We start from the raw sequence: 24,304 nt of genomic DNA on the forward strand, positions 1-24,304 counted from the left end.
CTTCTGAACAGGAATTTTAAAAATGCATTATCTTTATTTGTCTGCAAATAAAGGAATGTTTCATCGTTTAAGACATGTTTTAATTCTGTTTCAGACAAGAGTGCAAAATACATTACAATTACTACTTTCTAAAAAGGCAGAAAAAGTGGGATGGCATTAAACTCATCGATTTCACCAAGCAATTCATAGTTCTAAACTATAATTGTGCCACACAAACAAAATGGCTGTGTGCTACTAATACACAATATAAAATCTGCTTTGGTGATTCAGTGGAATCTATTTTTACGGACGGAACTTTCTGCTCTTGCCAGCAGTGGGAATTGCGGTAGGCGGGGAAGCAAGATTTGGCCGGAGGCCAAAAATCAGTTTCCCAACGTCAGGAAATTAGTTTGGAACCTTGTTGGCCCGACTTTCAAGGCGTATTAAAGGTGGGTCGCGTGCTCACTGATCTATGTCGGGAACCACATTTGCATCTCATGAATGCTCCTTAAAAGCCTAACACATCGGAATCTTATTCCCCTCCAATTCAATGCCCCGCCAGCGAGAGTTTAGAAAATTCTGTTTCACGACCGCACACAAATGGTATGCACCTGGCGAGGTAGACTTCTTCCTGGACTTCCAGGTCAGTAGACACTGCTTTCGCCTTCCTTTCACACCGTGACTGAGAGATAGCAACTGCCTGTCACACAAGCTGTGCCAAGGCTGGGCAGAGGGGAGATTTGAGACCAAGACCGGGCTTGGGGGTGAGGGGAGTCAAGGGGCAGAAAGGAAGAGTGAATGGCTGCCAGGTGTCATTAAAATATGGCGCCCAGGCACTAGAGCCTATGAGGTGACGGCGGGGCAGGCCACTCCCTGCCCATCCCACCACCAGGTTTGATGTGTTCCTCGCGGCTGCATAATTAATGAGTTGAACAGCTCAAGATCTGGCGTGTTCAGCCACCCCGCTCTCCAGCAGAAGTCACTCTGACTTTTGCTTTCATCATCGGACTCAGTCTCCGGAATGGAAAATTCCACCCTACATTTTCAAAATCAATCAATTACCTGTCAGCACAGTTTCGAAATCTCGTGAAGAAAGGAAATTGTACTCCAAATGTGTCAGATTTAAACTGACTCAGACCACTTCCTATAATTGAACTACAAAGAAAGCTTATTTATCATAAACATAATTATTTACATTTTAACATAAATTGAACATAAGAGTATTGTTACAATTTGAGTTCAGCCCAGCCAGTCACTACTGTACATCTTGCATCCACTACCATTCAGAATGCACCTTTTATTGTCCACTTTTTAGTTAAGCTACAACATGACTCCAACTTTGTAACTTAGACCCCTTGCTCAGTACACCAGCTACTGGAATATCACCCTCCCACCTTGTGTTTTCTCTTCTCTTTTTAGCAAGCAGCATTCAGTCAAGGCAAGGCACTATAACATAAAACACATAAAAGAGCAGAAAACAGATTTCATCGTGAGATCAGTTCATTTCCTACACCTCACACTATGGAGAATAATAAAGACCTAACCTTCTGATTTCCCAGGAAAAAGTCAACTTTCGAACTAAGCTATTGCAAAGCAAGCTGGTTCAAAATTTTTGTTGCTGCCGGCTGTGGCACTGTCACCTGCTTTACCTCTCAGAAGGAGTTTTCTGCCATAAAAACTGAAGGTGCTGAAAATGTTCTGCAGGTCTGATGTGCAGAGAGAGAAACAGAGTTAGTGGGGAGCATTTTCTCCTTGTTGGTGGGGGGGGTGGGGGTGTTGTGCGGGAGCAGGCACGGGCGTGCGCGCAGCTGATCGCTGCCCGCGATCAGCTAGGTGCTGCCATTTTACGTGGGCAGGCCAATTAAGGCCTGCCCAGTGTGACGCGCACCTAGAAGCGCTAAGCACTCCCTGTGCAGGCGGAGGGATTGCCTGAGTTGGGGCCTGCGCTCTTTCACGCATGCACGTGAAACAGCCAGAAATCTCCCTGAGGCACAGAGCTGCCTCAGGGAGATTAGTTTAAGTTTAAGAAATTTTAATGAAGGGAAAACAAATTTTTTAGGGCATGTCCCCTCATGTGAAAATGTGGCATGAGCTGGGACATATTTAAGAATTTTATTTTTAAAATTTTCAAATCTTTAAAAACGTTCATGAAACCTCATCCCGCCCGTGGATGAGGTTCCATGGAAAATGCGAAGGCCGCCTGGGTTCTTCACCTGCCTGCCAACCTTAAGGTTGGATGGGGAGCTCAGTTTATTGTTTTAATTGATAGTTAACTGGCCTTAATAGGCCTTTGACGGTTCGGTGGGCACGCAGCCCAACGTCACCGCACGTCACCACACGTGAAAATCTGAATGACGCACGGTGAAGTCGGGACGCACGCCCAACGTCACCCCACATCATTTTATGCCTTGGCGAGTGGGCCCCACCCCTGCTCGCCGAGGCAAAGATTCTGCCCAATGTTTCGAAACCTTAATTCTGTTTCTCTCTCCAAAGATGCTACCAGGCCTGCTGTGCATTTCCAGCACTTTCAGTTTTTGTTTCTGGTTTCCGGCATCCACGGTATCTTGCTTTGGTTTGAGAGTTTTCTGTCCCTTGTCTTAAGGCAGTGCATGGACAGTAAAGGGCCTAAATTCATGAGTACTAGAAACAGCATGTGATTCATACAGCTCGCAGCCAAGGCACGGCAAAATGAAGAGGCCTGAGGACCATCCTCAATTGTCCCTGAATACTCATTAATATCACAGTGAGCTGCGGATGCTAATCAAGTGCACTGTGCAGCTTCCCAGTCAACCAATCCTTGGCCAGCTTAGACATCAGCTGAGACCCAAATGTGAATCCTAGTGAGGAGAGGCAATCAGAAGTTGAATTTCATCCCTTTCTCTCTCCAACGATAGAGATAGTAACAAGGAACAAATGATTTGTAGCAGACAATGAGGGAATGCCAGAAATCCTACATAAACACTTTACATCTTCACAGAGGAGATGGATATTGAACTTGTCAAACTACCAGAGGTGAGTGCAGACAGAAAGCAAAGGGTGAAATCGTCCCGTCCCATTGGTGGGCGGGCGTCATGGAGGGTGGGGAGGGGACAATTCGGCGTGAGGGACAGAAATCCGTTTCATGCCAGTGAGGAAGCACAGTGATGGTGTCTGACATGGCAGAATTCAAACCCTGCTGGAGGCCAGCGTGCTTCCAATTTGCATCTGGGTAATGGGATGCAAAGTAAGGCCCAACCGGAATCTTCTATGCCCATTTACCGTTACGCCAGCTGGAAAACACGTTGGCCCAGAACATGTCTGGACAAGCGAGACGTGCAAAAGTCGAGACGCACCTTCAGGGCCTTGCTCAGGTCGCAGACATCCGAGAAGAAGAAGATGCTGGAGCCCTACAGCTACCAGAGCCTGGAGGAACACATGCACCTCATGCCGGGTGGATTCTCATGGACATGGCTCCACCGCGAAGCAGCTCTCAGAAGGTGGGAGGTCTCCATTGAGGGTCTGCTTCGGAACATCACAGTCTTGGCCATGGGCTGCTATGGATGATCAGCTGGGAGCGGGGGGGGGGGGGGGGGGGGGATGCAGGCAGAGGGATGTCTCACTGTGACCCCTCATGATTTTTGAACATCTCTATCATATCTCCTGTCAACCTTCTGCTCTCCAAAGACAGCAACCCCAGTCTCTCTAATCTTTCCACATAACTGAAGTCCTTCATCCCTGAAACCATTCTTGTAAAAGATTTCTGGTCAATGGTAACCCCCAGGGTGTTGAAAGATGGTAAAACTCTCTTTTTGGAGATGGTCATTGACTGGCACCTATATGACGCAAACGTTACTATTCATCAGCTCACGCCTGAATGTTGTCCAGATTTTCTTGCATGGGGACACAGACTGCTTCATTATCAAAGGAATTGTGAATGAAACTGAACACTGCGTTCATCAGCAACATCCCCACTTCTGACCTTATGTTCAGTGATGAATTAGCTGAAGATGTTTGTTCCTCACTACACGGAGGAACTCCTACATTGATATCTTGGGAGTCAGCTGATAGGCCTCCAACAATCACTATCACCTTCCTTTGTGTAGGATATGACTCCAGCCAATGGACAGCTTCCCCCCAATTCCCATTGAATTCAATTTTATTAGGGCTCCTTGACTGCATTACAGCTCTGCAGTCCTCTGCACTACCTGGATGTTCCCCTCCAAGTCATTCACCATCCTGACTTGGAAATATATCACTGTTACTTCAGTGCTGCTGGGTCAAAATCCAAGAATTCCCTCCCTAACAGCATTGTGGGTGTACCTCCACCACATGGACTGTAGTGGTTCAAGAAGGTAACTCACCACCTCCTTCTCAAGGGCAATTAGGGATGGGCAATAAATGCTGGCCTAGTCAGCGATGCCCACATTCCGTAAATAAATTTAAAACTCTGAGCTTCCACCACAGCAATCAGACGTTGAGTGGTTGCTGCTTGTGCTGCAATGGAAGATGAGCTATCAGACACTGTATCATAGCCAACTCCACAACTTTGCAATTGGTCATCACTTCCACAAGCGTAAGGATTGTCTCCAAGCTCTGTGCAAAGTCCTGTGCTAGACTTCTTCATGCTCCTTGTCAGGAAGATATAATAATTCTCATAATGTTATTGGAATTTATTGTAAAATAGTGGTACCTGTGTCTGTATATGTGTGTGTGAGACTTAATTGGATTAAAGGCAACTGGTCTGAAGGTTTTGATGTGGTAGAAGATGAGCTAGGTTTGAAATGTTAAGTAGGTAAACATAGATGTCAAGGGAACATTTACATTTTTAAATAAACCAGGCTAGATTGTTTTCAAAGAAGGGGTGAAGTGTGTCACCTAGCCAGGTGAAGTTCAGAAACAGTGTGTTTATACTTCCCAAAGATTACTGGTAAAACTTTGTGCTATGAGAGATTTGTATTATCAGAAAGGTAAAATCCAAAGACAGTGAAACAATGGGAATTTGCATTCAAAGGGGAAAATATGTATAAAGAAGTGAAGGCTGTGTGTAAGGGGAGGCATTTTAGGATCTAATAAGTGTGAAAAGCCTTCAGCATCTATGCCTCAAGCTGCTGTCTACAAAGAACTGAAGTTAAGAAAACTCACTTTGAATTCGACTGGTTCAGGGTATTGTGTGTCACCCTGCCTGGGTCTTTTAAAATCTATGGGCAGAATTTTACGCTCAGCATGCAGGCCTGACATGCCCGAGCGTAAAATGATACACGATTATGTCGGGCATGCGTCCCAATGTCATCGCACACACGTGATATTTCGTTCGGCGGACACGCACCAGAGTCGGCTGCGTGCCCGCCGATAATTAAAAGGCCTATTAGGAAGCCTCCTCCACATGGGGGATGAGGTTTCCTAAAGCAAATAAACACTAAATAAACACTTTATTTTGGAATTAAAAACATGCCCCATCTCATGTGGCAGAGTCACATGTGGGGACTTTTTTAAAAATTTTTTACTGTCTTTATTAATATTTTTAAAAAGCGCTTCAATCTCCCTGAGGCAGCTCCGTGCCTCAGAGAGATTGAAGTGCTCTTTCGCGCGCATGCACAAACTGCGCGCCAGACCCGCTCTTCCTCCTCCCCCCCGCCCACACAGGTAGTACTGCCACTCGCGATCCACACAGGGCGGGCCTTAATTGGCCCACCTGCATGAAATCGCGGTGCAGAGCCCATCGCAGGTGGCGGTCGGCTTCCCGAATGCCCCCCGCCAAGCCCGCCCGACAAGGGGATAATTCTGGCCTATGTGTCTTACTGTTGCCTTAATGAAAGTGTAATTGGGAGCCAGATTAAGCGGGAGAACCCATGTGGAAATTCACCAGCAGCCCCTGCCCCATCTCATCTCATGTTTCCATATTGCATCTTCACAAAGACAATGGAGAAATGTCAATACACTTGGCTTGTATTTTAGATTATTTGTACAAGCTTGCATATTTGAATGCAAAATAGTCTGCATTAGCAAATACTAAAAAGCAGAAGTATCTTTTATTGTTATTGCTCAAAACACATGGCATGAAAATATCTCACCTTGTTGTGTGTATAATTTCATTTATTCAGCTTATTTGTTTTGAATACAAAAAGGCCAAGGTGAGAGATGTCAGCTATGGGAAATGTAATTTTTTTCGCTTTTGGCATTCAGCATGGACATCAAAAACTACCTGACTAAACATAGCATCGCAAAGTAAAAGTTTCCTTCACAATGTCCAAAGAATATTCTTTAACTACAACCTCGAATACCTCTTTCTCATGTGTGATTTTTTATAGTTGCTACCAAAAGCCATCTTTATGACCTATCCTGCACCAAATCTTGGCCTGTTGAATTGAGTGAAACACTTTAAATAATATGGTAATATTTACAATGCTTGGGTTGTACTTGTTCCCAAATAATTGTAGTGTTATGACTTCTTGTACAACTCAGAGTAGCTGCTTTGAGAGGATTTACTAGATCATGTATTGATCTGCATTGTGATGCTACAAGTTTCCGATGAAACTGAGCCGGTTAATTCACAACCAGAATAAGTGCTAACGGTTATGCATACTAAAAATCACATGATCTATCAACCCAAGAGGTCAGACCCTGGTTGTAGATGGAGTTTCCAGAACCTGCTGGATATAGTATATAAATTCGCGCTAAATTTCTTATCTCACTGAGTCATTCGGAAACTCCATCTACAACCAGGGTCTGAACCCAGTTAAGATTGCCCAAATGTAGACTTTCTATCGTTGATAGGGAAGAGAGATTTTTACCCTATCTGGTTGCTTTAGGAAAATGTTTTGTTTTTAATTTCATGTACTAGCAAGCAATGATCACCTGAATCAAAAACAAATGATGCTGGAAAAACTCAGCAGGTCTAGCAGCATCTGTGGAGAAAGAAACAGAGTTAATGTTTCAAGACCGTATCACCCTTCTTCAGATCTGAAGAGAAGTGGAAATGTGATGAAATTTATACTTTTTAAGGGGAGTGGGGCAGGTGGAGCTGGATAGAAGGCCAGCGATAGGTGGGGACTAAGGAGGGATTGAAAAAGGTGTCATGAACTGAAGGACAAAGGGAGTGTTGATGGTGGTGGTTAGTGCTAAAAAAGGTGCTAATAGTGGCACAAAAGTAAGAAAGCAGAATATGATTATAGCAGGGGTAGCATTGTGTGAAAGAACATGGAACAAGTAACAGATGGCCCTGTGGGGGACAGGGTGGGGGGAAGGGGCGTTGGTGTGGGAAAAAGGATAGAAAATGGGATAAAAAAAGGGGATAAAACCATAAATAAATGAAAAAAAATAATAAATAAGTGGATAAGATATAAAAACAAATGTAAAAAAAGGGGTGAGGATGGAGAGAGTTCATGGTCTGAAGTTGTTGAACTCAATGTTAAGGCTGTAAAGTGCCCAATCGGAAGATGAGGTGCTGTTTCTCCAGTTTGCGTTGGACTTCACTGGAACATTGCAGCAGGCCAAGGACGGACATGTGGGCACAAGACCAGGATGGTGCATTGAAATGGCAAGCGACAGGAAGGTCTGGGTCATGCTTGCAGACAGACTGAATGTGTTCCACAAAGCAGTCACCCAGTCTACGTTTGGTCTCCCTGATATAGAGGAGACCGCATTGGGAACTGCGAATGCAGTAGACCAAATTGAAGGAGGTGCAACTGAAACGTTGCTTCACCTGAAAGGAGTGTTTGAGCCCTTGAACGGTCAGGAGGGAGGAGGTAAAGGGGCAGGTGTTGCACCTTCTGCGATTGCATGGGAAGGTACCATGGGAAGGGGTTGCAGTGTTGGGGATGATGGAGGAATGGCCTAGGGTGTCCTGGAGGGAATGGTCGCTATGGAATGCTGACAGGGGGCTCCTTTGTCAGCACTTTCCAAACCCATAACCACTAACATCTAGAAGGACAAGGGCAGCAGATAGATGGGAACACCACCAACTGGAAGTTCCCCTCAAAGTCACTCGCCATCCTGACTTGGAAATATATTGCCGTTCCTTCACTGTCACTGGGTCAAAAGCCTGAAACTCCCTTCCTAATAGCACTGTGGGTGTACCTACACCACAGTATAAATTTCATCACATTTCCACTTCTCTTCAGCTTTGAAGAAGGGTGATACAGACTCGAAACATCTCTCTCCACAGATGCTGCTAGACCTGCTGAGTTTTTCCAGCATTTTCTGTTTTGTTTCAGATTTCCAGACATCCTGGGGCTTACCATTGACCAGAAATTGAATTGGACTAGCCATATATATACTGTGGCTGCAAGAGCAGGTTAGAGGCTAGGAATCCTGCAGCAAGTAATTCACCTCCTGACTCCCCTAAGCCTGTCCACCATTAACAAGGCACAAGTCAGGAGTGTGATGGAATACTCGTCACTTGCCTGGATGAGTGCAGCTCCCACAACACTCAAGAAGCTTGACACCGTCCAGAACAAAGCAGCCCAATTGATTGGCTCCACATCCACAAACATTCACTCCCTCCAGCGCCGACGCATAGTAGCAATAATGTGTACCATCTACAAGATGCACTGCAGAAATTCACCAAGGCTCCTTTGACAGCATCTTCCAAACTCACAGCCACTAACATCTCGAAGGACAAGGACAGCCAATAGATGGGAACACCACCAACTGGAAGTTCCCTTCCAATTCTCTCACCACCCTGACTTGGAAATATATCACCGTTCCTTCACTGTCACTGGGTCAAAGGCCTGGAACTCCCTTCCTAACAGCACTGTGGGTGTACCTATACCACTCGGACTGCAGTGGTTCAAGAAGACAGCTCACCACCACCTTCTCAAGGGCAATTAGGGATGGCCAATAAATGCTGGCCCAGCCAGTGAAGCCCACATCCCGTGAATGAATTAAAAAAAACCCTCCACCCAACCATCCTTTCCCTTTCCGCACACATGCTTTGAAACAAGGGGCAGGATTTTGCTCCCATCATAGCCCCACTGTCATGGTCAAATGGGAGTCAGAAGCAGGAACAGTCACTGAGCTCAGATTTTACCCAAATTGGCCAATTAGAGGACATGGCTGACCATCCAATTAAGGCAGCCCTCCAGCACTGAATTGGCTTGATGTCTAAGTGAAGGGGAGGATGTTCCAAGGTAGAGGCACCCTCTCTCCAACCTTTTTAACTTTAAATTAAAAAATGGCCTCTGCAACCAGGCCACTAAAACCCCTCCACAGCCTGGTCTGTAGCTGCAGGTGAAGCCAGGCAGGTAGGGAGCTCTAAGTCTGCCTGTAGCGCTAGCCACATGGTCTGCTGCAGGGAGGCTGGGTGCCTCCAAAAAGCTACACTGTTCTCCGATATCTCCCAGGACCTGGAGGCTAACTGGAATTTTCCAGTCGGCCTCCAACAACAGGGCTTCATAGGTCTTTAATGCTTTAACTGAAAATGGTCCAGGGGTGAATGGAGCTGGCAAACCTGCATGCCAGCCACAGCACAAATTCCCACCTCTGTGCCTGCCCCATCAGGGCTTAAAAATTCAACCCAAGGTCAGACACCAACATATGGGTTATTCTCAGTAACCCAGCCTTCGGCCCCGGCCTTCTTAAATGTTTCCTGTGTCTTTTATTTAACCAGTTTACTATTCTCCCCCCTGTCTTCTCTGGACTTTTACAGAAGGTCGTTATGTTTCTATTTCTGGGAGTTTCTGATGCAGATTGATTCCAGGAATCTAAATTGCAGCTGGAATTATACATTTTGTGTCCTCTCCCAGCTATCAAAAAGAAGACGTACAATCGCATAATCATTTTGAAAGTGACATTGGCAATAATTAATTATAGTCAGATGATCAATCATTAAATCTGGTGCAATTATACATTTTTATTGTTTCAACTCAATAGCTTTGCACTTTAATCTCAGTGATGAACTGCTTACCCCATTTGAATCATTGGTCCTTCTGGCCCACAAAAGAGCCCGGAGGCTACAGCTAACACACAAGACACCAAGGTCCCAATCAGTGTTTTTATGTGAAAGATACCTTGGACTGAGGCACCATTCAGAAATCCAATCACTTCCGGCAGGCCACTTGGCATACCTGATGGACAGAAAATCTGGAAATACCAAACAAATAATGTCAGTCTGTATGAATTATACAGGAATCCTTCAATGCTGCACAACTGTGATTTTAGCCAAGTTTTTCATTCCAATTATTAAAAATTTTCCGAGGCAGCGCTGGTATCAGAATTTAAAATAATGTTGGTAAATTACTATACTATCTTTACTGTACTGCAACATTCTCCAGGACCTTTTTAAATCCTTGCAGTGGTCATTTTTTAAATGACATGCTAAACATTTACAAGAAACTTAAGGTTCACCATCATAATCCTTTGACGACAAGTAGACAGACAGACTTTGTCATGGATCAATTTTTCTAGCTTTAATAAAGGCAAAGTAACTTGATAGGTATAAGACCATAAGAAAACTCAAGTATTTTAAAGTTTAATTATTTGAGTGCTTTCTTCAGTGCTACGCAATATACAGACCACTTGCTGCCGGCCTTCTCTTCACCTCACTGATTAATGTGCTGTTCTGTATGCCTCCATCCACAATATTTCCCTATCCCCTTCTTCTATTGTGCCGTAACAAAAGATAACTTTAATAGAATTATCAGTAACCAACGGCACAACATTTGATCTATCGTAATGTAATATGCAGCTTGTTCATGTTTCATAATTGCATGGTTCAAATTGTTAAAGACCTTGTGGCTGTTTGGAAGAATTACATGACAGCATTTCTTACCAGCACCGCTCCAGATGAGAGTGTGACCATCACCAATCCAATTCCAACTAGCCAGATCCAAGTGAGGAAAAACTGACTATTCTGTATATAGTAGAAAAAAAGGCACAACTTTTCAAATTATTCTATCAGACATCAGTCATTAATTTTTTAAAAAATTTATATTGTGGAAAGGGCAGGCACAGCTGCAGGAGCTCCAGGTCAATATACCATCAAGAACACAAGTTTGCTGACAACTCTGCACTATGGTTAGGTTAGCTAGTTCATTATGGCACTAAACGGAAGTCAGGGTGTCTCCCCAGCGAAAGAGAATTACTGCAAGAGACACTCTAGTCAGTACACATCTCATTATTCAACATCAATTGGCAGTAGCCTATTTATTTCCCCTTGACATGGTGCATGATATGATAAGGGTACAGAAAGGAAACAGAAAATGCATCCCATGCATAGAAAAACAAAAGTGTGGGGCAGAATTGTCCAGTCCCAGTCCCATTGGCGGTGGGTGTCATGGCAGATGTGAATAGACAATATGGCAAGGAGGCTTAAAATGGGCTTCACGCCATTGCTCTGCCTGTCAATGGCAGGCCACGTTTACCACCGTCCAACGTTTGGAGCTTAATTTTAATGCATTTGCATCTCATTAATTTGCCCTGACACCGGAATCATCCCTCCACATCAAATTTGCCACCCACATTGGCATAACTTCAGAAAGGCGTGATTTACGGCTGCCTCTAAAAGGCACTCCTTTTGGCTTGGCGAGCTGAATTTGGAGGGGAATTCAGAGGTGAGTGCACACATCCATGCACTGCAACAGGGGGAGGACCTTGCTGAGGAGGAGATAGAAGAGCTGTATGTCTCCTCCGATGAGGAGGACGTGGAAGGTGATGACAGTGATGAGGGCCTTGAAGGCGAGGACGCCGGTGATGAGGTCATCACACTGGCCAAATGAGGCAGGCACACTCAGGAGGCCCTCATAGCCGCAAGGTTCATGGAGGATGATGAAGAGATGCAGTGAGAACAGTCCTGTCGTCCTCACCTTGCATCTGTGAACATTTGATTCCTGTGTGGCTGATGGCAGCGCTCATACCCTCAGTGATCAAGCTCATGTCATGGAGATGCAGCTGAGGCCCTAATAGTCGCTAGATTCCAGGAGGATGATGATGGTAACATGCAGCAAGGGCAATCCATAGATCTTCACATTGCCTCTGTGAATGTCTAACTCCTGTCTGGCTGAAGGCAGCTCACTTGTGCTCTGTGATCAGGATCATAACATGGAGACGCAGCCGCGAAATTATAAATGCACCAGATCCTTTGTCAGCCTTCAGCACCTGACCCCTTCAGGAGCGCAGTGTCACCGGTCACAGATGCTGAGGAGATGGGGGGCCAGCCCCACCTTAAAGGTGCTGAGAGCACACAGAGAGAATGACGGAACTCTGTGACGCCTGCTCACAACATTCTGGCAGCAATGACAAGCACCTTCGAGGTGCAGACATCAATAATGTGTCCAGTGAGCGTGAAGCCGAACTTTCACTTTGCTCTGAAGGCTACAAAGTGTACTGGGAAGAGGCCCTGGACTGACACACCTGCCTTTACCTTGTGCAGGAACCAAGGTTTCACATCTGAGCGACACAAACACTGCTCATCATAACAAGGAGCCGTAGGCAGAGAGACATTCTTGGGAGTTTATTTACAATAATGAACATTATGTACAAGTGATTAACACCAATGTCCAGGCTGTGCAACTACATCTTCTTAACTTTCCTATGCCACTATGTCTTGATGCTCCCCTGATAGCCAGAGCGGAGGTGGAGGAGGCCTGCTGACTGCAACACCCTGACTGTGATGGTTTCAGCGGGCGTCCTCTGGAGGGCCGAGACCTGGAGGGCCCCAGTTTGCTTTGGCTGTCCTGATGTGGGCCAGCTGCACCCTCCTCAGCCTGTGGAGCTGGAGCTGTGGGGGTCACAGAAAGAGGGGATTTGGATCAGCCAGACATTCCAGGAGTCACCTGGGTGGATGGCCCCAGGGTGCCGAGCTGCTGGTGCTCCTCCCTATGGGTGCCCGATGGCCCCTGGCTGATTCCTTAAGGAGAAGGGGAAGCTGGAGTGAGATCGAGTTGCCCCACACCCCTCTCACGTTGGAGGCCAACTATGGGTCAACGCTGGAGCTCAGCCCACACAGCAGTGCAGGACCAATGTCCTGGACCAAGGTCTCCATGGCGGCTGCCCTCCTGCCAGTGTTGACCACAGTGCATCGGCATGCCTGTAGTATCATCTTGGACTGATCGCCATGGACTCCTCCTTGCAACCTGAGGAGTGCACCATACATCTCTTCCTGATGTTCCAGTGATTGTCTTTGCATCTCCAACAACTGATTGAGGACTGAATCCAGAGGATCATCATCTGATTCCGATTCAGCAGATTCCTTGCCTCCAGCAGTCCTCCGAGTGCCGGCGACCAAGGGTGTCCCTGCCTCCACCTGCTGTGGAACAGATTGTGTGCTGTGCTCACCAGATTGTGATCCTGAGACTGCTCTACATCTAGGTCCGACTGAGGTATGTGTCACTGCGCTGTTTGAGGGTGTGGGTGAGTGCCATGATGAGCTTTCAATGGTGCTGCCCTCGGGGTCTTCATCCAAGGTGCTCTCGGCGCTGGAGTCAGGGTCAAGGTTGCCTGAGGGTGACATGGCTGATATGCCCAGGACAGAAAATGGAGATCATTAGTGCTTGGCAGCTGCATTGAACCCAGAACTTGGACTCAGAGTAGCGTTGAAAGAGGGCTGATGTGGTGCAGGATCCTGACGTGGATGTTCACCGTCGACCTAACCGTCACTGCAGGAACGGTCCACGTCCTCTCCGGCCAGCTCCAACGTGTGACTCTTGAACGGAATGAGGACTTTGATGTCTGGCACTCCACCCCTGATCTAGGACCTCTACCTTTGTGCGCGATCTTGTCCTGCATAAAGGCAGATGGGGAGAATGTGAGCAAGGTGCATGCCAGGCCGAATGAGAAGGATGCCTGGCTTGTGCGTGTGCTGAGTGGAGCCATGGATGGGATGAGGAGGCTCCTCATCCAGAGGAGATTAGGCCAGATGGAGATGTGAAGATATGTGTGGAAGAGTGAGTGGTGATGTCCCTTGAGGTGGCAGTGAGTGAGATGCCAGTGAATGTGTGATGGGCTTGTGAGTGGGTGAGTTGAGATTGATGATGTGGTTGACTTATCCTTGCGTCACAGATAAGATCATTCATCCCTTTTCTGCATTGATGGCCGACCTCTTGTGTGCAGTGTTGGCACTGACCACCACTGCCTCTGCCTCCCAAACCAGAGTGATGAGACCGATGGGTGGTGATCAGGCAGCCAGAGCAGGGGTAAAGGATATTGCGGCAGACCTCCACGGCATCAGAAGGCGTCCCAGGGATGCGTCACTGAATCGGGAGGCTGCATTTTCTTGGCTTTTGGGGCTATGTCTTCACCGGAACAGCCCAGGGCTGCATGCATTGAGAACTGTACATACAGCTGCAGTTTAAATATGGCTCCCGGTGTGAGGAAGCGGTGAGGTAACGGCATGGCAGGCCAATCGGAGGCCGATTGCTAGTGATTCAGCGTGTTTCCCATGACTGCACAATTTATGAGGCAAGAAGGAAACAATACGGCACGAAAACCCGCCATTGTGTCCGGCAGGTAAAACATCTTTTTTCATGCTTGCTACCACACTTAGTGCAAATCTGGGAGAATACTGCCTCATGTTTTAGGGTGAAAAAGTTTAGAAACAGGGAAGTTACTGGAAAATTAAATTTAAAAGAGAACATTGCACATTTATTTTGCAATTATTTTGTTTCTGTTCCTTACTTGTATATAGTGTAGGATAAGCTTCCTTTTCAATTTGATAATAGTGTCAATCGCCTGATGTACGAAAAATCCCAGGATCCCAACTGCTATTCCAATGAGTCCCATCATAAGCCAATAGTCCCAGTCAGACCTGGAAGAGAGCAGGCAGCATTAGTGCCACTCCTATTAACTCAAGAAGAAAATTAGGAAGTTAGACCACAAAGCCACTCAAAGCTGTTTCAACATTCAATTAGATCATTGCTGATTTGCACTTTAACTCCATTTACCCAGCTTTGCTCTATGTCTCTTGATATCCCTAACTAACAAAAATGTTTTGGTCTCAGTTTTAAACATTGGAACAGGAGCAGGTCATTTAGCCCCGCAAAGCTTGTTCCATTAATTAATGTGATCATTGGTGCTGCCACCTCATTTACCCGCTTATAGTGTAGAGTTGAGTGTCTGCTGCCTTGCTAGCTGCCACTGAACTCAGCAGGGAGCTCAGCAGTGTGTGCTAATAGCACCTAATGCAGCCACCCTTCTGTTCTTAAAGTCAGTGTGTCCCTCTTAAAAGGAAGCTGCACTGAATTGCAGAATTCTACTGCTGAATACTATTACTGCAATTCAAAACAAGAAAAATGAAGCACTATGGCAGAGAGAGGGCTCCAGGTTCGTGGATGCAATGCTGGAGGCCTTAGTGGTTGACAGGAGGAGAGACACCATGGTTCCAGGGGGGGACTTGCATTGGAAGAGTCTGGAAACAGGTGGCTAGCGAGGTCAATTCCCCACATCTAGCAGTAGTGCCACAAGAAGACTAATTATTCTCGGGTGTAGTCAAGAACAGTGAATGCATCTTTAGAGGACATTTCTTACCCACTATTCCACCAGCCTCTCATGGTGCTCAATGCACCATATGCCCCATCATTCACCAGTCCCTGGCACTCAGAACGTCCCCCCATGGAACCATGGTGTCTCTCCTTCTGTCAACCACTAAGGCCTCCAGCATTGCATCCACGAACATGGAGGCCTCTCTCTGCCATGGTGCTTCGCTCCACCTCACTCTCACACACCTATCAATGATGCCAGCCTCACATCCAACTCTCACTGCCCTTGGCATACCTCCAGCTATTCAGCTATGGAAGGCACATCACCCAAACACAGCCCAACACAATCACTAACGTTCTTCCTTCTGTCTTGCAGGACAAAGTATCACATTTTGGAAGGGAGCAGAGCAGCGCAAGCAGGGGACAAGAATGCCTGCATCTCCTATGCTGTACAGAGAGGGTTGTTCTGAGCATCATGGGGCCAGTGGCGACAGAGCCTCTGGCATCTAGCATTGCTGAGATCATTCAGGATGACAGTACATCCTACTTCATGTCCCTTCATAACTCTCAGCTCACCCTTATCTTGCTATCTGGCATGATGAGATCACCATGGACCTCTTCCTTTCCACCCCATCCCATCTCCCTCACTCCAACTTTCTCCATCTGATTTTCTGCATTCAGGCTCATAAAACTGCCACAAGCCCAGCCAGGAGTCCAAGAAGGAGAGAGAGAGCAAATTGATCTGAAACTCAGTCTCTAAAGGCATGTCTTACAGCTTTATGCTTGATCTTTGGTGAGTGGCATGCGAATTTGTTGAACGAACCTCATAGTCCAAATTTGAAAATGGGCATCTCATCAGCAAATTGGGCTGCATGGCATCATGGTGTCCATTGGTCCATTGTTTTCAATGCTCACAAGGATGACCACACAAGTGCCTTCTCAACATGATGTGCTGCACTGGCTATGCCAGAAGCAGGTGGCAGCCGAGCGTGCACTCCCATTAGAGTGATTGACTTCCAGGAACCCAAACGACTCTAAAACACACAGTTCCAGATTTAATGGAGGTTCTGTGGAGACTAGACAACCATTCACTCAGCAGAGGTGCTTTGGTCATTTAAATTTTTTTAAATTCTTTTGTGGAATATGGACATGTCTGGCAAGGCCAGCATTTGTTGCTCAGCCTTATTTGCCCTTGAGAAGGTGGTGGGGAGCCATCTTCTTGAACAGTCCATGTGGTGTAGGTACACCCACAGTGCTGTTAGGAAGGTAGTTCCAAGATTTTGACCCAGCAATAGTGAAGGAACGGCGATTTAGTTCTAAGTCAGGAAAGTGTGTTGCTTGAAGGGGAATTTGCAGGTGGTGTTCCCCTGAGTCTGCTGCCCTTGTCCTTCTAGGTGGTAGAAGTCACAGGTTTGGAAGGTGCAGTTCAAGGAGCCTTGGTGAGTTGCTGCAGTGCATCTTGTACATGCTACACACTGTGCAATTTTTTTTTTATTCATTCGTGGGATGTGGGCATCATTGGCTAGGCCAGCATTTATTGCCCATCCCTAATTGCCCTTGTTCAGAGTCAACCACATTCCTATGGTCACATGCAGGCCAGACCAGGTGAAGACAACAGATTTCCTTCCCTAAAGGGCATTAGTGAACCAGATGGGTTTTTACAACAATCGACAATGGTTTCATGGTCATCATCAGACTTTTAATTCCAAGTATTTATTAAATTCAAATTCCACCATCTGCTGTGGTGGGATTCAAACCCAGGTCCCCAGAGCAGTACCCTGGGTCTCTGGATTACTGATCCAGTGACAATACCACTATGCCACCACCTCCCCAGCCTCATGGTGGTGGATGTTGTGATAATCAAGTGGGTTGCTTTGTCCTGGATGGTGCCAAGCTTCTTGAGTGTTGCTGGAGCTGCTGTCATCTAGGCAAGTGGAAAGTATTTCATCACACTCCTGGCTTGTGTCTTGTAGATGGTGGAAAGGCTTTGGGGAGTCAGGAGGTGAGTTACTCACCACAGGATTCCTAGCCTCTGACCTAATCTTGTAGCCAAAGCATTTATACGACTAGTCCAGTTAAGGACCAGTCAGTGGTAACCCCCAGGATGTTGACGGTGGAAGATTCAGTGATGGTAATGCCATCGAACATTAGGGGGAGATGGTTGGATTTTCTCCTGTTGGAGATGGTAATTGCCTGGCACTTGTGTGGGAGGATTGTTGCTTGCCACTTATCAGCCCAAATCTGAATGTTGTCCAGGTCTTGCTGCATATGGACACAGACGGCTTCAGTATCTGAGGAATCGTGAATGGTGCTGAACATTGTGTAATCATCAGTGAATATCCCTACTTCTGACCTTATGATAGAAGGAAGGTCATTGATGTAGCAGCTGAAGATAGTTGGGCCTTGGACACTACCCTGAGGAACTCCTGTAGCGATGTCCTGGAGCTGAGATGATTGACCTCCAACATCCACAACCATCTTCCTTTGTGTTAGGCATGACTCCAACCAGCGGAGAGTTTGGCCCCAATTCCCATTGACTCCAATTTTGCTAGGGCTCCTTGATGCCCCACACAGTCAAATGCTGCCTTGATGTCAAGGGTAGTCACTCTCACCTCACCTCTTGAGTTCAGCTTTTTTGTCCATATTTAGACCAATGCTGTAATGAGATCAGGGGCTGAATCACTCTGGTGGAACCCAAACTGTGCGTCACTGAGCAGGTTATTTCTATTTCAGTGCCATTTGATGGGGCTGTTGATGACCCCTTCCATCACTTTACTGATGGTTGAGGGTAGACCGATGGGATGGGAATTGGCCAAGTTGGATTTGTCCTGCTTTTTGAGGGCAGGACATATCAGGGAAGTTCTCCATATTGTTGGGTAGATGCCAGTGTTGCAGTTGTACTGGAACAGCTCGGCGAGAGGCACGGCTAATTCTGGAGCACGTCTTCAGTACTAATGTTGGAATGTTGTCAAGGCCCATAACTCTTGGTGCATCTAGTGCCTTCAGCCCCTTCTTGATATCATGTGGAGTGAATCAAATTGCTGAAGACTGGCATCTGTGATGCTGGGGGCCTCAGGGAGAGGCCGAGGTGGATCATCCACTGAGCACTTCTGGCTGTAGATGGTTGTAAATGATTCAGCCTTGTCTTTTGCACTGATGTGCTGGACTCCTCCATCAATGAGGATGGGGATATTTGTGCAGTCGTCTCCTCCCATTAGTGTTTTAATTGTTCACCACCATTCATGACTGAATGCGGCAGGACTGCAGAGCTTAGGTCTGATCCATTGTTTATGGTATCACTTAGCTCTATCACATGCTGCTTCCATTGTTTGGCACGCAAGTAGTCCTGTGTTGTAGCTTTCAGGTTGACACCTCATTTTTACGTATGCCTGGTGCTGCTTCTGGCATGCCCTCCTGCACTCTTCATTGATCCAGAGTTGATCCCCTGGCTTGATGGTAATGAGCGAGTGAAGGATATGCCAGGCCATGAGGTTACAGAATGTGGTTTGAATACAACTCTGCTGCTGCTGATAGCCACAGCATCTCATGGATACCCAATTTTGAATTGCTAGACCTGCTCTGAATCCATCTGTTTAGCACAGTGGAAGTGCCACACAACACAAAGGAGGGTACCCTTAATGTGACGGGACTTCGTCTCCACAGAACTGTGTGGTGGTCACTCCCATCAATACTCATCATGGACAGATGCATCTGCAACAGGTAGAGTGGTGAGGATGTCCCTCTTGTTAATCCCACACCACCTGCTGCAGGCTCAGTAATGTCCTTCAGGACTCAGCCAGCTTTGTCAGTAGTGGTGCTACCATGTCACTCTTGGTGATGGATATTGAAGTCCCCCACCCAAAGTATAGTCTGTGCCCTTGCCACCCTCAGTTTACATGATGGCAAACCTGTCATTAAAGGCACATCAACTCCATAACCCCCTGTCAACACAGAACCTAGCATCACACCACCCTCTCACACATAAACGCTGCCTCCAAAGTGGCTGAATGTAAAACCCCTGTACTGGTGTCTAACACGGTCTCATAAATCTGTTGTGTGAACTCACTCCAGCAGTTTTGCAATACACCCAAACAATGACATGGAAGTCCTTACTTATTGTGGCTGATTAATTGTCCCAGATTTTGTGTCAGCAATAAAGCAAGGGTGCCCCAGATGACCTCAAAGAAAGCTTCGCTAAAAGATTTTGCAATCCCTGTGGCAAGAGCTTTATCTCTTGAATGAAATGGATTATAGTGTTGTTTACTGGGGATTCTCATTGATGAGCTGCAATGGTGTCATCAAGCTGTCTAAGCAGCCAAATACATTAAAGAATTCTCACAGACAGCCAACCAGGAAATGAAAAACATTAATGATCAAATTTTTTTATTCATTCATGGGATGTGAGTGTCACTGGCCAGGCCAGCATTTATTGCCCATCCCTAATTGTCCTTGAGAAGGTGGTGGTGAGCTGCCTTCTTGAACCGTTGCAGTCCATGAGGTGTAGATGCACCCACAGTGCTGCTAGGTAGGGAGTTCCAGGATTTTAACCCAGCACTTCTTAAAAATTTACAGAGAACAAGATTGGGAAATTGCAAGAGGTTATGGTAGATAATAAAATGTGATGAACAAACTTTTACAAAAGTTTAATTATTTAAAAAACCTAGTGTAAAAAAACCTGGCAATTAATCATAATGGAGACATTTAACAACATTCCACATATTTTTCAGGGCCAGATCAGTTGCTTAGCTACAGTTATTACTTAGATCACTGTTTAAAAATCCATTTTTTTTTTTATTCATTCATGGCTAGACCAGCATTTATTGCCCATCCCTAATTGCCCTTGCTCAGAGGGCATTTTAAGAGTCAACCACATTGCTGTGGGTCTGGAGTCACATGTAGGCCAGACCAGATAAGGACAACAGATTTCCTTCCCTAAAGGACATTAGTGAACCAGATGGGTTTTTTACGACAATCGACAATCGTTTCATGGCCAGAATTTTTTTTTAATGAATTCAAATTTCACCATCTGCCATCTTCAAACCTGGGTCCCCAGAGCATTACCCTGGGCCTCTGGAATACCAGTCCAGTGACAATACCACTATGCCACCGCCTCCCCTCCCAGTTACACCTGGTTGAATAAGGTGTGACTTCTCACAGGTTTCTAATAGCAATGTGAGAGTAAAGGGAAATTTCTCAATAAATTTCTAGTGATTTCACTGATTTCTAGCTCTGCAGTTGACGGGGAGGGGAAGAGTCCACGTGCACCCTGAGATGTGGCAGTGAATGACAAAGCATTACTTCAGGATTTCTGCACTAATCTGCACTTGCGCTAAATCAAGAGCAGCAATTTATATTTATATGAAACCTTTAAAGTAATAAAGTGTTCCAAGATGTTTAAATCCTGAAGTTGCAATCAAATTCAGAGGGTTAATGACAGTAAATATTGACAGTTCACCATCAAAAATCCCATGAATTCCAGAACATTACAACCTGTAATCACCACACACTCACATTATTCATTTGCTGAATATTTGTACTTAAAGTCATTATATTCTGCATAAAATTAAACATCTGTGCAAAATTTTTAAAAATGTCCTCCAACTTATTTTCCCTTTTCTCTACTAAAGTCACCGATTTCCGCTGGAATGCAACCACACATCCCAACTGAGCCCAATCCCCTCCTCAGTCGGTGTCCATACAAGACACACACTGTCCAACAGACTCACAGCATTTGGTGCAAGAACACAAACTGATTCAAGTGCTCCTAGCCCAGGATGCTGTCAGCCATGGCTCAGTTGGTAGCACTCTTGCTTCTGATTCATGATGTTCTGGGCTCAAATTCTACCCCAGGGCTTGAGCAAAAAAATCAAGGCTGACAGTCTAGTACAGTATTGACTGAGTCCTCCACTGTCTGAGCTGCTGTCTTTCGAGGCCCCATTTTCCTGCTCGGATGGATATAAAAGATCCTATAGCACTATTTCAAAGAAGAATAAGGCGGTTATCCCCAGTGTCCAATATTTATCTCTCGATCAACAATACAAAAGAACAGGTTATCTGTTCATTATCATTATCACATTTTGTTTATTGGAGTTTGCTGTGTGCAAACTGACTGCCGCATTTCCTATGACTGTGATTACACTTCAAAAGTACTTCATTGGCTTTAAAGCACTTTGAGACCTCTGGCAGTCATGAAAAGCACTAGCTAAATGCAAGTCTTTCCTTTATTTTCTGAAGATAGCACGTTAAAATGAGCCCTTGAGTCAATTCTTTCTTAAAATAATTACATTATTAAAAGATGAATCTGCCAACGTTGAAATGAAAATATATAAATAATGAACAAGAATTGTGATAATTACCTGTAAGGCATTTTTCGCAGCCAATTTTTATAAATGTCACTGTGAGAAGGTAGATAATCCAGGCTCTCATGTGATGCTAGACACTCTCGATCTTTCTGAGTGTACTTAACACTAATTGAATTATCCCCACCATTTCCTTTTTGTACACGATGTTTACCTAATACAGGTCTGCATTCTTGTAACAAAGGATGTTCCTCAGAATCCTCCCATTTCTTGGTAGACTTGAACAGAGAAGTCATTTAGCTCCAGTAGCTTTCAGACCCTCAGGAATCAGCAACTTCAAAAGTTCAATAAGGAAAAGTCCTGGTTGAAACAGCAAAGTGCTCACCACAAAGGTTCCAAAAGAGAAATGATCATGTGCTTTCATTGATTCTTGTAATGAATAGAGCTGGCTGGCAAATGCTTCCAGTAACCTGCTTTATCCAGGTTTGTTTATTGTCAGGAGGTGTTGAGCCAACAGAGGTACAACCCTTCTAGTAACTTCAGAACATAGATATTTCTAGTTATATGTAAAAAATTCCACAGTCTACCTATTTTGCCTTCTACCATCCATGTTGTTGCATGGTGTGAAAACAGAGTTGTTGACTAATTGTAGGTTTTTTTTATTATTTTATGTGATGTGGGCATCACTGGCAAGGCCAGCATTTGTTGCCCCATCTCTATCTGTCCTTGAACTAAGTGGCTTGCTAGCCCATTTCAGAGGGCAGTTAAGACATTACATGAACCATATTACTATGGATCTGGAGTCACATTTGAGTAGGCCAGACCATTTAAGGGTGGCAGATTTCCTTCCCTTAGGGGACATGAGTCTTTTAGATGAGTTTTTAATGACAATTTCATAGTCACCATTACTGAGTCTATCTTTCAATTCCAGATCTTATTTATTGAATTTTAATTCCATCAGCACCCATGGTCAGATTTGAACCCATGTCCCCAGAGCATTAGTCAGGTGCTCTGGATTAGTAGCCCAGTGACATTACCACTATACCAACTTCTCCAACAATCATTCTAAAACAGACCCAGACATTACACAAGGAAAACTAATGTGCATAGTCTGATTGCATCAATGATTTATAATTAGGACTAACCCTGCTATTTCAACTCACTATTAACATTTAAATCCATCACAATATCTGTTTTGTTTTACTCACTGCCATTCGGCATTGTAGCAATTGCTTCTTTTTATTACCAAGCAGGATCTCCAGATCTCTTTCATTTTCCATGCATTGTTTTCATTCCATTTGATACTCTCCTCATTATCATATTGTTAGGAGGCTGTCAAAATCTAAAATGGCCACTCCAATATTGGGTCAAATGTCTTCCAGGCGTCTTTGATGTGCAGGACATAAGTGCCTGAAATTTTACCTCTTTCTGGCTACGACAAGGTCCAATTTCCCATGATGAACAGTTTTCTGGGTGGTTCAGAAAGTACAAGTGAACTCAGAAATCTATTTTAATGGCGGAAATGGTATGGAAATGGTTTCCATCTAGTTTTCCTGCTTAAAAGATTTCTCACACCATTTATAAACCACTAATACACCACAAACATTGAGGAAATTAAACCTCTTTATATTCATTGAGGTAGCAAGGTAGGGAATGATTTTTTTTATTCAAGCACCCAATGTACAACACAACCACATGCAAAATAAAGCTTCCTTACAATATAAACCTTGGTTATAACCTCAGAATACAATCATTTTTGCACCAGCATGAAAATGTCACATCCCAATTGAAGCAAATTTTAATACCCAGTCACTAACACCATCAACCAGGGATGTCAGCCTTGGCTTAAGGATAGCACACTCACCTTTGAGTCAGAAGATCAATCACTACTTCAGAGACTTGAGAACATAATCTAGATCAACATTTCAGTGTACTACTGAGGGAGTTCAGCATTCTCTCAAGACAACAGCATTCATGCTCTCACCTCTACCACTCCACCAGTGCCTTTGCTATTACCTCTCAGCCAGCCAGCCCAGAATATTGCTGCCCATGTTGAGCTGGTGCAGTCTGATGCTGGACCCTCAAAGCCCAGAGCTGCTCAAAGATAACTTGCAAGTCCATTTGCAGCCAGCTCATTGAAAATGATTGCAGCCTTACACCAACCCTGCTGCACTGTATTGGAGCACTAAGCCAGGCAAAGGCACCCCACAAGGGACACTATGAGAATGCACATGGGTGATTAGCTGATTAGCTGAGTATTGTTTGGAGTGTTGTTGGATAAAGTTGATATGGAATGGTTGTTTTGTGAGTCTCTTATTTCAGGATTGTGGCCAGTAGGACACTGTGATGGTCCACAACAGAGGGATTGTGTTGAGAATTGGGGGTCTGGGGATTCATTCAGAACTGAGCCTGATGTTGCATTCACAGACAGCCTGTCCGATTGCAGATCTGCCAGCTGCCTCACCCCATCCTCCTACTCTTCCTTCTTCTCCCTCTGCAAGTAGCTTGCCATCTCTGCTGCCTCTGCTCCATTTTCCTGTGATGCTGGAGCCCAAGGGGGACTGCAACTATAGACCCAATGAGTAGGAGAAACTGATGAACTCAGAGGCCTTTCAGTAGCATACAGCTCATTCAAAT

At 45.3% G+C, this 24,304-nt stretch overlaps 1 protein-coding gene across 1 annotated transcript in view; it reads right to left on the bottom strand.

Moving 5' to 3' along the window:
• The window catches only part of LOC144679341 (chloride channel protein C-like), a 167,517-nt gene extending 145,554 nt beyond the window's left edge, over positions 1-21,963 (bottom strand). The window contains exons 1-5 of the mRNA XM_078539718.1: positions 21,725-21,963; positions 14,569-14,698; positions 10,727-10,807; positions 9,863-10,038; positions 1,042-1,134 (exon numbers count right to left, since the gene is read on the bottom strand). Of these exons, the coding sequence (XP_078395844.1) occupies positions 1,042-1,134; positions 9,863-10,038; positions 10,727-10,807; positions 14,569-14,698; positions 21,725-21,963 (719 nt within the window). The remainder of the gene's footprint in view (positions 1-1,041; positions 1,135-9,862; positions 10,039-10,726; positions 10,808-14,568; positions 14,699-21,724) is intronic.
• Positions 21,964-24,304: the final 2,341 nt, after the last annotated feature.

Source organism: Cetorhinus maximus, chromosome 4 (assembly GCF_964194155.1).
Source record: "Cetorhinus maximus chromosome 4, sCetMax3.hap1.1, whole genome shotgun sequence".
Lineage (NCBI taxonomy): Eukaryota > Metazoa > Chordata > Chondrichthyes > Lamniformes > Cetorhinidae > Cetorhinus > Cetorhinus maximus.